This window comes from Microcaecilia unicolor, chromosome 1 (assembly GCF_901765095.1).
Source record: "Microcaecilia unicolor chromosome 1, aMicUni1.1, whole genome shotgun sequence".
NCBI lineage: Eukaryota > Metazoa > Chordata > Amphibia > Gymnophiona > Siphonopidae > Microcaecilia > Microcaecilia unicolor.
Genome location: NC_044031.1, coordinates 757903571 through 757917169, shown reverse-complemented (window position 1 = coordinate 757917169; position 13599 = coordinate 757903571). Strand labels below are relative to the sequence as shown.

The 13599-nt window shown below is 47.7% G+C and overlaps 1 protein-coding gene across 1 annotated transcript in view; it reads left to right on the top strand.

Annotated features, from left to right (window-relative positions):
* LOC115459907 (A disintegrin and metalloproteinase with thrombospondin motifs 17-like) overlaps positions 1-13599 on the top strand; it is a 393810-nt gene that overhangs the window by 301259 nt on the left and 78952 nt on the right. The window contains exons 16-17 of the mRNA XM_030189734.1: positions 8964-9084; positions 12431-12506. Of these exons, the coding sequence (XP_030045594.1) occupies positions 8964-9084; positions 12431-12506 (197 nt within the window). The remainder of the gene's footprint in view (positions 1-8963; positions 9085-12430; positions 12507-13599) is intronic.

Below are 13599 nucleotides of genomic sequence, written 5' to 3'. Positions count from 1 at the left end.
TACTCAAAGTGAGATTGTGCCATGGAGCAATTACAGAGGCATTATAATACCTCATCTCAACACAATACATACAAACCAACAACCTTAATCACCCCAGAACACACCCTCCCTATTTCAAACAGCCTGAAAATACTCAGCGTGACAATCGACCGCAATCTCACTCTCGAGAGCCAAGTGAACTCTACAACAAAGAAAATGTTCCACTCAATGTGGAAACTTAAACGCTTAAAACCTTTCTCCCAAGGGAAATATTTCGTAACCTAATACAACCAATGGTGCTAAGTCACGCAGACTATTGCAATGGAATTTACGCTGGATGCAAAGAACAACTCACAAAGAAACTCCAGACCGCTCAGAATACAGCAGCCAGACTAATATTTGGCAAATCGTGATTCGACAGTGCCAAGGCCCCTCTGTGAAAAACTGCATTGGCTGCCAATCAAAGAACGTATTACTTTCAAAATCTGCACCCTGGTCCACAAAATTACCTATGGCCAAGGTCCCAGGATACATGACAGAACTTATAGACCTACCACTCAGAAACATAACCAGATCATCTCGAACATACCTAAACCAGGGGCCGCGAGAGGGGAAGACAGGGGGACAAAAGTCCCAGGCCTCCGGGGGGGACCCGGCGCCGCTGCAGTCCGGCCCGCCCTCTGTAGCTCCCGGAACTAACCTGAAGTGCCTTCACGTTCGCATCGCAGCAGCAGCGCAGGGCAGGCCACTCCTTCATTCCGTGTCCGCCCTCGCCTGATGTAACGTCCGTGAGGGCGGGGCACAGAAGGAAGGAGAGGTTCTGCCCTGCTGCTGCTGCTTGCTGCGATGCGAACATGAAGGCGCTTCAGGTTAGTTCGGAGGGCCCGGCAGCGGGTGGAGGGGGGCCGGGGGCGGTCTTGTCCCGGCCCCGGCTCTTGCCTAAACCTCCACTATCCAAACTGCAAAAAAATTCAATACAAAACAACCTATGCGTCCAGCTTCTCCTATACAAGCACAAAATTATGGAAACCACTGCCAAAAGTTGTGAAGACAACCTACGACCACCTAAACTTCAGGAAATCATTAAAGACCTACCTGTTCAAAAAGGCATACCTCGCCGACCCAACTTAAATGCCTGCACTCTGCAACACAACATAACCAAAGCTTGCACTGGACACTAATTAATCTTTCATCTCTTTGATTCCCTTTGTAACTGAAACATATGTTCCTTACTCAACCATAATACCATCTGTATTGTTTCTTTACCGGACTGGCGAATGCCCTCTATGGTACTATGTAAGCCACATTGAGCCTGCAAATAGGTGGGAAAATGTGGGATACAAATGTAATAAATAAATACTTAAATAAATTCCTTGTCTTGTTTTCTATTTCTTTCCTAATAATTCCTAACTTTCTGTTTGCTTTTTTTTGTCCACAACACACTAGGCAGAAGATTTCAACATATTGTCCACGATGGCACCTAGATCTTTTTCTTGGGTGCTGACTCCTAAGGTGGAACCTAGGACCTAGCATCAAATAACTATGATTTGGATTATTCTTCCCAATGTGAATCACTTTGCATTTGTCCTCATCAAATGTCATCTACCATTTATTTGGATGTTCAGTCTTCCCATTTCCTATGGCCCCCCTGCAATTTTGCACAGTCCACATGTGTTTTTGCACTTTAAATAGTTTTGTGTCATCTGCAAATTTAATCACCTCACTTGTCATTCCCATTTCCACTCCTTATTCAGACGGGCTATCTCTGAGCAGTGTTAGATTTGGAACAGCTGAATGCTAAGGATATGTTGACAAGTCATAGAGGGGGCATAATCGAATGCGAACGCCTAGCTCCATGGGGCGTCTATGTCCGAGAACGGGTACATGAAGGGGCGGGACAGACCGTATTTTCGAAAAAAATGGGCGCCCATCTTTTTTTTCGATAATACGGTTTGTGCCCGGCAAGTGCATCGAATTTGTGCGGGGTTTGAGCTGGGCGGTTTCATTTTTCAGCGATAATGGAAACCGAAGGCGCCCAGCTCAAAAATGAACAAATCCAAGGCATTGGGTCGTGGGGAGGGCCAGGATTCGTAGTGCACTGGTCCACCTCACATGCCAGGACACCAACCGGACACCCTAGGGGGCACTTGTAACAATAATAAAAAAAAAATTAAATACCTCCCAAGTCCATAGCTCCCATCCCTTGGGTGCTGAGCCCCTCAAAATCCCCCCCACAAACCCACTGCCCACAACTCTACACCATTACCATAGCCCTTATGGCTGAAGGGGGGCACTTACATGTGGGTACAGTGGGTTTTTTGGGGGCAGTTTGGAGGGGCTCCCATTTACCACCACAAGTGTAACAGGTAGGGGGGGATGGACCTGGGTCCACCTGGGTGAAGTCCACTGCACCCACTAACAACTGCTCCAGGGACCTGCATACTGCTGTGATGGAGCTGGGTATGGCATTTGAGGCTGGCATACAGGCTGGAAAAATTTGTTAAAGTAGTTTTTTTATGGGTGGGAGGGGGTTAGTGACCACTGGGGGAGTCAGGGGTGGTCATCCCCGATTCACTCGGTGGTCATCTGGTCATTTAGGGCACTTTTTGACTTGTTCGTGGAAAAAAAAGGGTAAAAAAATGACTCCAAATTTGCGCTAAAAATGCCTTCCTTTTTTCGATTATCAGTCCGAAGGCACCTATCTCTCCTCAGCTGATAAACACGCCCCAGTCCCGCCTTCACCATGCCTCCGACACGCCCCCGTCAACTTGCTCGTTTCTGCGACAGATTGCAGTTGAATACGCCCAAAATCGGCTTCGATTATACCGATTTGGGCGCCTTTGCGAGATGGGCATCTATCTCCCGATTTGGGTTGAAATCTGGGCGCCCATCACTTTCGAAAATAAGGCTGATAGTGTCCCCTGAAGCAGCTGGAAAGTGAAACATGGCTGCCATTGAGCTGGGAGTGACTTGTCATAGAAGAGGTCTCATTGAATTTTAATGTGCCTTGAAAGAAGAGCAACTCAAATGGATCTTCTGAAGAGATGTTATCTTCCATATTGTGACAATAATGATATGTCTAAAGTGATACTCTGTATTATTTCTTTTGGCTTGTTTGTTGCACTTTGTTTTTTCTAAGTTGTGAAAATTGATTTAGTGGAGGTTTTTTCTGACCAGTGATGAATTCACTTCCACTACTTGTGCTAATGTACTGTGTGGATAGGGTGAGCAAAGGTTATGTTTAGTAAGGAATTGGTATTGTATAATCAGTGGTTCTCAAACGTTTTCGGTTCACGGTACACTTAGTGTCCGAGCGATTTTTCACACAGCCCCGGCCACATAGGTCTCTGCACCACCACCACCCCCCCCCCCCCGCCGCCACATAGGTTCTCCCTTTCCCTGAAGCCCCCTCCTCTCACTCCAGCACACCTCTTCCCTTCCCCGTAGCCCCCTCTTCCCAGAAAGTTCAGTACAGCATTCTCTGCAGCCCCTCTCCTCCCAAATAGTCCAGCACATCTCTCCCTTCCCTGCCGCCCCTCTCCTCTCATAAGTCCCGCATACCTCTGCCTTCCCCAAATACAGCATTGCTCGCTACCTTCCTTCCGGCAGGTCCAGGATCGCTGCAACTTCCTCCTTCTTCCCCACCGCTGTTGCAGTGCTTGCAGCTTACATATTCGGGCTGTCTGCGATTCACACAGGCACTCCAGGGCCTTACCTCTCTAATGCAGCTTCCTGTTGTGAGGGCTGGATGCTGCAGAGGGAGGTTCTGTGTGAATTGCAGACAGCCTGAAAACGTAAGCTGCAAGGCGCGGCGGTGGCGGAGGAAGAAGGAGGAAGTGGCAGATTCCGGATCTGTGGGAGGGGAAAGTAGGGAGCGATGCTGGATTGTGGGTGTGGTAGGGAGGTCAGGATTTGCACTTCACCCCTGAGAGTTTGCTGCGGCATGCCAGGGTGCCGCAGCGTACAGTTTGGGAATTGCTGGTATAATTGTTTGGTGCAGACAAGCTGGGACTGGTGGCCAGTTGAGCTGCTGTTTGTTTTACTTTCATGGTTACATACAGCTCTTCTCCCTTTTTTGTTTGGATAATTGAAATCACCCATTATTATACTGTTGCCAGATTTTGCTGTTTCCTAATTTCTGTCAACATTTCATCTGTTTGTTCTGGCCTGGCGGATGGTAGTACAGCCCTACCAGTATACTCTTTCTCTTCACACATGGAGTTTCTATCCATAGGGATTCCACGTGCTATCTGTTTCCTGCTGACAGGGCCGTGCCAACACGGTAAGCGTTGGGGGGCGCCCCGCCGCACCATGCTTATCTCGCCCTCCCGCTCCCATGTCCCAACTGCCCGCCCTCTTCTCTCCCCACCCCCCAATAAGATTCCTTTTAAATTTACCTCCGTCGGCAGCGAAGGCGCAGCGTCAGTGAAGGAGGCCGTCGCCTCCCGACGTCTCTACTAGTCTTCCCTTCGCTCATGTCCCGCCTTCTTCTGACGTCATTTCCTTAACGTCAGAGAAGGCGGATCACTTTCACGGGGGGGAGGGGGCGCCGGCGCACCAACTGTTCGTCTGCGGGGGGGGGGACGCCGGGGGCGCCAACTGATCTTCTGCAGGGGGGCACCACAGACCCTTGGCACGGCCCTGCCTGCTGAATTTATATTTTGTTAGACTCTGTTTAACATGTAGTGCCGCCCCTTTTCAATTTGATCCACCCTGTCATTGCAATGTAATTTGTACCCTGGTAACTCAGTGTCCCATCGATTCTGTCCTCCTTCACCAAGAGGCTCATTTTCAAAGCACTTAGCCTCCCAAAGTTGCCATAGAAACCATGGAACTTAGCCTCCCAAAGTGCTTTGAAAATATGCCTCCAAGTCTCTGAGATGCCTATTTATCTACCCTCATCATTTAGTGCTACTACGTACTCTTAACTCTCCCTTCTTATTTTTTGGGCTTCTAGCATTGTATACCGATATTTCAAACGGTGTGTGTCTTGTATATATATTTGCAAGCTACTTAGAGGATAATTAACAGTCTTACTCTATGCTCCTCTTAAAGACTCTCGGCTTTTCTTTCACTTCTGTTGCAGCCTCTCTACCAAGATGCCCTAACTTCCGTGTTTTGATAGTATCTTTCACAGATACCTCACGCTGAACCGTGTGCTTTGGAGTGACTGTCTGCTTTCCTCCCCATTCTACTTTAAAGCTGTTCTATCCCTTTTTAAAAACGTATATTAAGGCTGTTTAGCCCGCTACAGCCAACAAGTTCTAAGTGGAAGACATCAGAAAAGAGCTTACTCCAGATAATTATAGAAAATAATCACAAACTTTAAGCCAGAATACAGCATCTATAGGTTATGAACACTAATTTGGTTCCATTCAGGTTAAGGTGAAGCCCATCTATTCAGATAGGCTTCCTTTTCTACTACCTACTACTTAACATTTCTAAAGCGCTACTTAGGGTTACGCAGCGCTGTACAGTTTAACAAAAGAAGACAGTCACTGCTCAAAGGAGCTTACAATCTAATGGACAAAATGTGCACACAGTCAAATTGGGGCAGTCTAGATTTCCTGAATAGAGGTATAATGGTTAGGTGCCGAAGGCGACATTGAAGAGGTGGACTTTGAGCAAGGATTTGAAGATGGGCAGGGAGGGGGCTTGGCGTATGGGCTCAGGAAGTTTATTCCACGCATAGGGAGAGAGCGAGGCAGAAAGGGCGGAGCCTGGAGTTGGCGGGTGGTGGAGAAGGGTACAGAGAGGAGGGATTTGTCCTGTGACGGGAGGTTTCGGGTAGGAGCGTAAGGGGAGATAAGGGTAGAGAGGTAATGAGGGCTGCAGATTGAGTGCATTTGTAGGTAGTAGGAGAAGCTTGAACTGTATGCGGTACCTGATCGGAAGCCAGTGAAGTGACTTGAGTAGAGGGGTTCATATGAGCATATCGGTCCAGGAGGAAAATAAGTCGTGCAGCAGAGTTCTGAACGGATTGAAGGGGGGGATAGATGGCTAAGTGGGAGGCCAGTGAGGAGTAGGTTGCAGTAGTCAAGGCGAGAGGTAATGAGAGAGTGGACGAGAGTTCGGGGTGGTGTGCTCAGAGAGGAAAGGGCGATTTTGCTGATGTTATAGAGAAAGAAGCGACAGGTCTTGGCTATCTGCTGGATATGCGCAGAGGAGAGGGAGGAGTCAAAGATGACTCTGAGGTTGCGGGCGATAAGACGGGGAGGATGAGGGTGCCAGCGACTGAGATAGAGAGTGGAGGGAGAGGAGAAGTGGGTTTGGGTGAGAAAGACAATAAGCTCTGTCTTGGCCTGTTAAGTTTCAGGTGGCGGTTGGACATCCAGGCAGCAATGTCGGATAAGCAGGCGATACTTTTGGCCTGGGTTTCCACCATGATGTCTGGTGTGGAGAGATAAAGCTGGTGTCGTCAACATAGAGATGATATTGGAAACCAGGAGATAAGATCAGCAGCCCAGGGAAGAGGTGTAGATTGAAAAAAGGAAGGGGTCCAAGGACAGAATCCTTGAGGACACTCACAACAGAGAGCGGGATGGGGGTGGAGGAAGATCCATGAGAATGTACTCTGAAGGTAACAGTGGGAGAGATAAGAGGAGAACCAGGAGAGGACAGAGCCCTAGAACCCAAATGAGGACAGTGCGGCAAGAAGTAAATTATGATGACAGTGTCAAAAGCGGTGATAGGTCAAGGAGGATGAGGAATGGATTAGTGACCTTTGGATTTGGCAAGGAACAGGTCATTACAGACTTTAGTGAGTGACATTTCTGTCGAGTGAAGAGGGCGAAAACCGGATTGAAGCGGATCGAGGATGGCATGAGAGGAGAAAATCAAGGCAGCGGCTGTGAACGGGCGCGTTCAAGTATCTTGGAGAGGAAGGGTAGGAGGGAGAGGGGGCGGTAGTTGGAGGGACAGGTAGGGTCTAGTGATGGTTTTTTTGAGGAGTGGTGGTGACGAAGAATGTTGCCCATTTCTTAAAAAATCTAAATCCCTCATCCCTGCACTATCATTGTAACCATGCGTTGAGGAGTCGTTGGAGCTCTGCATTGCCTCTTTGGTTCCTGCACGCGGGAGCATTTCTGAAAACGCTACCCTCTGGATTTCAACTTTATACCCAAGAGCCTACATTTGGCTTCCAGACCCTCTATCCCACATTTTCCTATGTATTTGCTACCCACACACATCAAAACAGCCGGCTCCTTCCAGCAGTATCTACAGTCTTATCTAAGTGACCAAGCAATCATAGTAACATAGTAGACAGCAGATAAAGACCTGAATGGTCCATCCAGTCTGCCCAACAGTCACATACATTATCAATTCAAGATTTAAATCAACAATGAACGTGATATTATATACTTGATCATTGTGTTTCTTTGTTATTTCTGGGACAAAGACCATAGAAGTCCGCCCAGCTCTGTCCTTATGTTCCAGCTACTGGAGTTGCCGTCAAAAGCCCACTCCAGCCTATCCAATCCGTCTTGTTGTTTGCGGGACAAAGGCTGTAAAAGTCTGCCCGGCACTGTCCTCACGTTCCAGACCACTGGAGTTTCCTTTGAAGCTCTCTCCAGCCCACCCTAAACCGGATTGCCATATGCGGGACTCAGACGTACAACCCGGCCGAGCACCGGCCTTAGTTGAAACAGCCAGAGTTGTCATTTAAGCACCACTTGACGTGGAAAACACATATGCAAACCCTTTAAGTTTTGTTTTTTTTATATCATTTCTTTTGTAATTAGAGATCGCTGTGTTCATCCCACGCCTTTTTGAATTCCACCACAGTTTTTCTTCCACCACCTCCCTCGGGAGGTCATTCCAGGCATCCCACCACCCTCTACGTGAAAAAGAATTTTCTGACATTACTCCTAAATCTGCCACCCCACAACCTCAATTCATGTCCCTAGTTTACCACTTCCCTTCTCTGGAATATATTGTTTCTATAGTAATACCTTTCAAGTATTTAAGCATCTGTATCTCCCCTGTCCCTCCTCTCCTCTAGGGTGTACATATCAGGTCTTCCAGTCTCTTCTCATATGTCTTTTTGGGCGCAAACCCCATATCATTCTTGTCACCTTCCTCTGGACCGCTTCTATTCTTCTTACGTCTTGAGCAAGATACGGCCTCATGAATACCAGCCTCCCTGAGGTATGGTGTATAGGATTGTGTCTTACTTTATTTTGTGTATGTGTGTTATGGGATGGCTGGTTGTGTGGTCGTATTCTCATCTTTTATTCACTGTATTTTCGTGGGAATGGGGGAATTCTCTAGGTACCAAATCTCCTCTCCTCTCCTGATTCGTCTGTTTTTTCTTTGATTCTTGCTCTATTACCCTCCTTTCTGTATTTGGTTTCCCTTTTTTTGCATGGGAGATGGAAGAAAAATGTTTTTTACGGATTCACAGCAGTGATTTATTTTAAAAGTGTATTAGTGGCAACTTCAAGCAACAGTCACCTCCCACCTATAAAGCAAGACATGGGTGATAGAAAGGCTAGCAAGCCCCCCCCCCCTCCCACCCTCCTCAGTTGATTGCAGTGTCATGGGGAGGGAGGGGGGGCATCTCCAGTCAACCCACTTTGAGTAACTTTTTTCCAGTCTGGCCTGACGTTCCAATGACCTTGACAACACTCGAATGTCTGTCAATGATATTTAAAAGGTTTCCTAGGATCCAGATAGTTTTTTTTAGAGCAAACCCATGTATTACACATTTAAGCCTGAAAATGTTGCCGCTTTTGAAGGATACAGTGTGGTATCATCCTACAATTACAGTAAAAAGTGTTTCCGTTGTGCTGTGCTACAGATCAGTGCTTGATAGCTACACGTGTGTTTGACTTTACAGCCAGTATAACATCTGATACTGTCCTGTGGGCATCTGACACCGTTGCTTCCCGCTCTGTCTCTTTTCTGTGTTATCGCTTATGTTGTATAGCTGAACTGAGTCTTCGTTAGGTGAAATAACTAAGATTACTGGTTGTAATCATTAGAAGATTGGCTGCGATGGGATCGTTGGCTCGATGGCGAAAGAGGATCGCTGCGGAATATGTAACGGAGACGGCAAAGCCTGCAAAGTGGTGAAAGGAGGTTTCCGCCACACCAAGGGCATGGGTATGTATGAAGCTACCAGAAACGTCAGTGGGATTTCAAATCACAGGTCACAAGACCAGGGGCATGGCCAGACCTGCCATACTAGGTAGGCCCTTCCCACCCCCATACATAGATACATTTTTAAACCTTTCCCTCTGCCCCTGCAGCCTATTTCGCCCATGCCTGGCATCTACCTGTCTCTCTCCTGACCCCCCCCCCCCAACAATCTACCTCCAAGCCTTCGCTAGCAGAGATTCCTGTAGGCAACCTGCACTGGCCCTGCAGGCTTCCCTCTTCTGCGTCCTCACCAGTGAAGAAATAGGAAGTGACATCATTGAGGGGGACACAGGTTGCCTACAGGAATCGCTGCAGGAGATGACTCGAAGGTTAACCTGGGGGGGGGGTTCAAGAGAGATGGGCAGATGCCGTACCGCCAGCGGAGAAGAGAAAGAGAGAGGATGAAGCACCACCAGTGATGTATTTTGGGGGCCACTAGACTGGGTGGACCTGTGCCCACAAGGGCCACCTGTAGCTACACCACTGCACAGAACAGCAAGCACCATAGATCAGTTGAACTGCGGTGTTTTGGGCCCCGGGGTAACCTGCAGCGCTGATATTGGGGACACTGCAAAGAGAAATTACAGTAGTCAAGATGAGACATAATTAGAAAATGAGCCAGTAATCGGATGGAGGCCAAATCAAGTAAAAAGCGAGCAGCGTGCATTTTTCTGATTGGATAGAAAGATTTTTGTATTAACGATGAGATATGATAAAATGAGATGATTATCTAGGGTAACCCCAAGGCATCATGTGACAGGTTTACTTTTATACAACTTTGCAGTCGGGGGGGGGGGGGGGCTATGCCATGAGAAAGAAAATGTGTAAGGTCAGTTTAGCTCATGCGTGTCATTTCTGTCATGGCTGTACAATGTTACACTCCCAGACACTGTTAGCACATAGAAGTTACAGCTTCAGGGGTTAGTGTGTCCACTAAACAGGATAATTTGTTATCAGATAGACAGGCTATTTACAGATTGTCTGACCTTTTTGTGGATAGTACTTGGGTACTTTTTTAATGGAGGTATTCCCAGGGGTGGGTTAGGTAGGGAGCTCAACAGTAGGTGGAATTTTCTATTTCCAGGTGTTTTAGCTGGAAAAAGTGTAGACAGGGGAAGGAGGTGCAGGTTGGGAACGTTTTCCCCATGCAGGGTAAGTTTGTGCATATTTACACTGTGAAAAGTTTCCACAGACCTTGCAAGAGAGTGGGCAATATGAAGATTTCTTTAATACTCTTGACATGTTATCAGGGTACTTTTTAAGTGTGTTGAAAGGTAACACACTACACATGTCCACAGTAAAACAGTGCTTTATCTGTTGAAATGGCTTTTAGAAAATTGCCTGTCTGATCATGCTGGAAAAGTGTGTGTGTGTGGGCAGTACAACCTGTATCCACATACTTTCACCCACAGCAAGCAGAGACTCTCCTGGGGGCAGGCTCAAAGGCAGGGTTTTCACCTTCATGCATACTTCCAAAACTTTAAGCGTGTGAATGTACCGCAGGAAAATCATGCACACCAAATGACAGTGCAGATAGAGGGTGCACAGTCTTGTGGGATAATTTCAGAAGTACACGCATACTTTAGTTGTGAAAATCTGGTGGTGACTATCCGTGCATGCAGTAATGCTCATGACACACAGAAAGGGGCTTCTGTAGCATTGCACAGTTGCATATGTGCTTAAAGAATATAGGGGGGGGGGGGTGTAAATATTTGTTTGGCCACCGGGGGCATTATGGCTGGATATTCAAGGCCGGGCTGTGTCCAGTCACTGGCGTTGAATATCCGAGTTTATGCATCCGGCTATCCCTTATCCAGTTAAGTGTAATATTCATCATTTAACTGCTGAAGCGAAACCGGATTAAGACAGGACTGTGTTTACGTGGGTCCGATTTGTCCGCTCACTTAGGCGATTAAGCACTGAATATTGGCTCCTTAACCACATAAGTGTTGACTCTGCTCCCAGACCTCCCACAAAATAGCCGGTTTTCAGTTTAGCAGTTAGTGCTGGATAACAGAAGGTAGCCCTGGACAAGTGATTTAAACAGCCAGGAGCCTCTCCTGCCCCGTTAGATCTCTTTGCATATCAAACCCCTTGGTGCATGGAAGGATTGTGGGTGTACTGTGGGCCAAGCAGAGGTAGAGATGTGATGCCAGTGGCGTAGCTACGTGAGGGCCACAGGGAGGCCTGGGCCCCTGTAGATTGGCCCTGGACCCCTTGCCGACGACCCTCTCGACCCCCCCCCTCATCGCCGCCAACCTCCCCCTGCCTTTGCCTACCTTCCGGCGAAGGCTTTGTTCTGTTTCTGTGAGTCTGATGTCGTGGGGGAGGGTCGAGAGGGTTGTCGGCGGGGAGGGGGGGTCAAAGTTGGTGGGCGGCGGCGGCAGGGGGGGGTTCGGCAATGGCAGGGGGGTCGGTGGCACGGGGGGGTAGTAAAATGTGCCCCCTCACCTCAGGCTCTGGACCCCCTCCCGCCGAAGTCTGGCTATGCCCCTGTGTGATGCACGTGTATTTTACAGAATACGCAGGTGAACCATGCAGGTCGTTACCTGTCGTCATCTACTATGTTAGTATGTTACATACGGGTGTAAAACTTGTACACTGGATCTGGGAGCTTATTTTATACAGGCACATAGTGTTACCTTTGTAAAATAGGGATAGAGTCCATGTTATAAATGACCCCCAGTCGCTAACAGATTTTCCCAGGGGTTTCAGTGGCGCAATGTTTGTGTTTAACATACCGTAGTAACATAGTAGATGACGGCAGAAAAAGACCTGCACGGTCCATCCAGTCTGCCAGCAGCCCTGATGAGGGTTATCTCAGTAACTGAAATGTCAGTTTCTTTTAGGTCCAGCAGATACATTTCCTTAATTATTCACTGTATGGGAGCGCCTGGTTTTCTCAAAGATGGTCCGTGTATGGTTTGTCCTCCCACAATTACCCTTTTCAGGTAACTGAAGATCTCTGTGGCTTTTCTGGAACATGAAACCATTTCTCCTGGGACCTTTGTTTACATTTGCTGTATGAAATTCCACAGGCTGCTGGAGAATCGACCATTGAGCTGATGCTGCCAGGATCTAAGGGCCTTGTCTTATAGCCCCCACAACAAAGAATGAGACAGGGCCACTGACAGTTAAAGCAAATTTAGGAATCTGTTTTATGTGAAGGATGAGACAAGAAACTAGGCCCGATGACACCGGTTCCTTTGAAACTTCCATTTGTTTTTCACCACTGATCAAGTGGTTTGCAGATCTGCTTTTGTAATAAGTGGAGGAATAACCCACCTGCCCATTTGTTTCGTTTGGTCAGTAGCCACTAGTCACTGTAAGAAGGTGGCCACCTGTGTTCTGGCTAAGGAGAGGACAGTGCCGACCATGTTTTTCCTGTAAGAAGTTCAACTCTTGTTCTTCTTGGGAGGGGCCTCTTTTGGTGATGGCTGTCTGTACTTATCTTACAAGGGAAATTTGGTTCCTGTTTGCATCTTACTCAAAGCCATGGATAACATTTATAGGGCTTTAGTACCCCCTGTACGTTAAGTAGCTCTGCTTGATTCAGGGAGGGAGTTGGGACATATAATTTTTACTGTAGATAATCACCATGGAAGGCTGTGATTTTGGAAACCATCCAGCTGGTTTTCAGCTAGCAGTGGTCAGTGGTTTTTGTCTGCCACCGCCTGCTAAAACTGGATATTCAATATTGTCCCCATGCGGGCTTAGACATCGAAGCAGTTAGTGCATGACTGGTTAAGTCAGTATTCAGACTTAACCAGCCATGGGTTAGCATAGAGATTTTCAATCTTTTTTTCTCTCATGGCACAGTTACACGGTGCTAAACTTGTCAAGGCACCCCCCCCCCCCACACACATGGTCCGGCATTTTACCTTCTTCCCTCCCCCCCCACCCTTACACATGGTCCAGCATTTTACCTTCTTTCCCCCCCCCCCCCCCACCCTAACAAATGGTCCGGCATTTTACCTTTTTCCCCCCTCTTCCAGCCTCATGCATGGTCCAGTATTTTACCATCTTCCCCCCCCCCCCCACCCTCACATATGGCCCAGCATTTTACCTTCTTCCTCCCCTCCACCTTCACACATGGTCCAGCATTTTACCTTCTACCCCCGCCACCCTAAGACATGGTCCAGCATTTTACCTTCCTCCCCCCCCCCCCCCCCACCCCCACACATGGTCCAGCATTTTACCTTCTTCCCCCCCCCCCCACACCCTAACACTACTACTACTACTTATCATTTCTAAAGCGCTACTAGACGTACGCAGCGCTGTACACTTGAACATGAAGAGACAGTCCCTGCTCGACAGAGCTTACAATCTAATTAGGACAGACAAACAGGACAAATAAGAGATAAGGGAATATTAAAGTGAGGATGATAAAATACAAGTGAATAAGAGTTAGGAGTTAAAAGCAGCATCAAAAAGGTGGGCTTTAGCTTAGATTTGAAGATGGAGCTTGACGTACCGGCT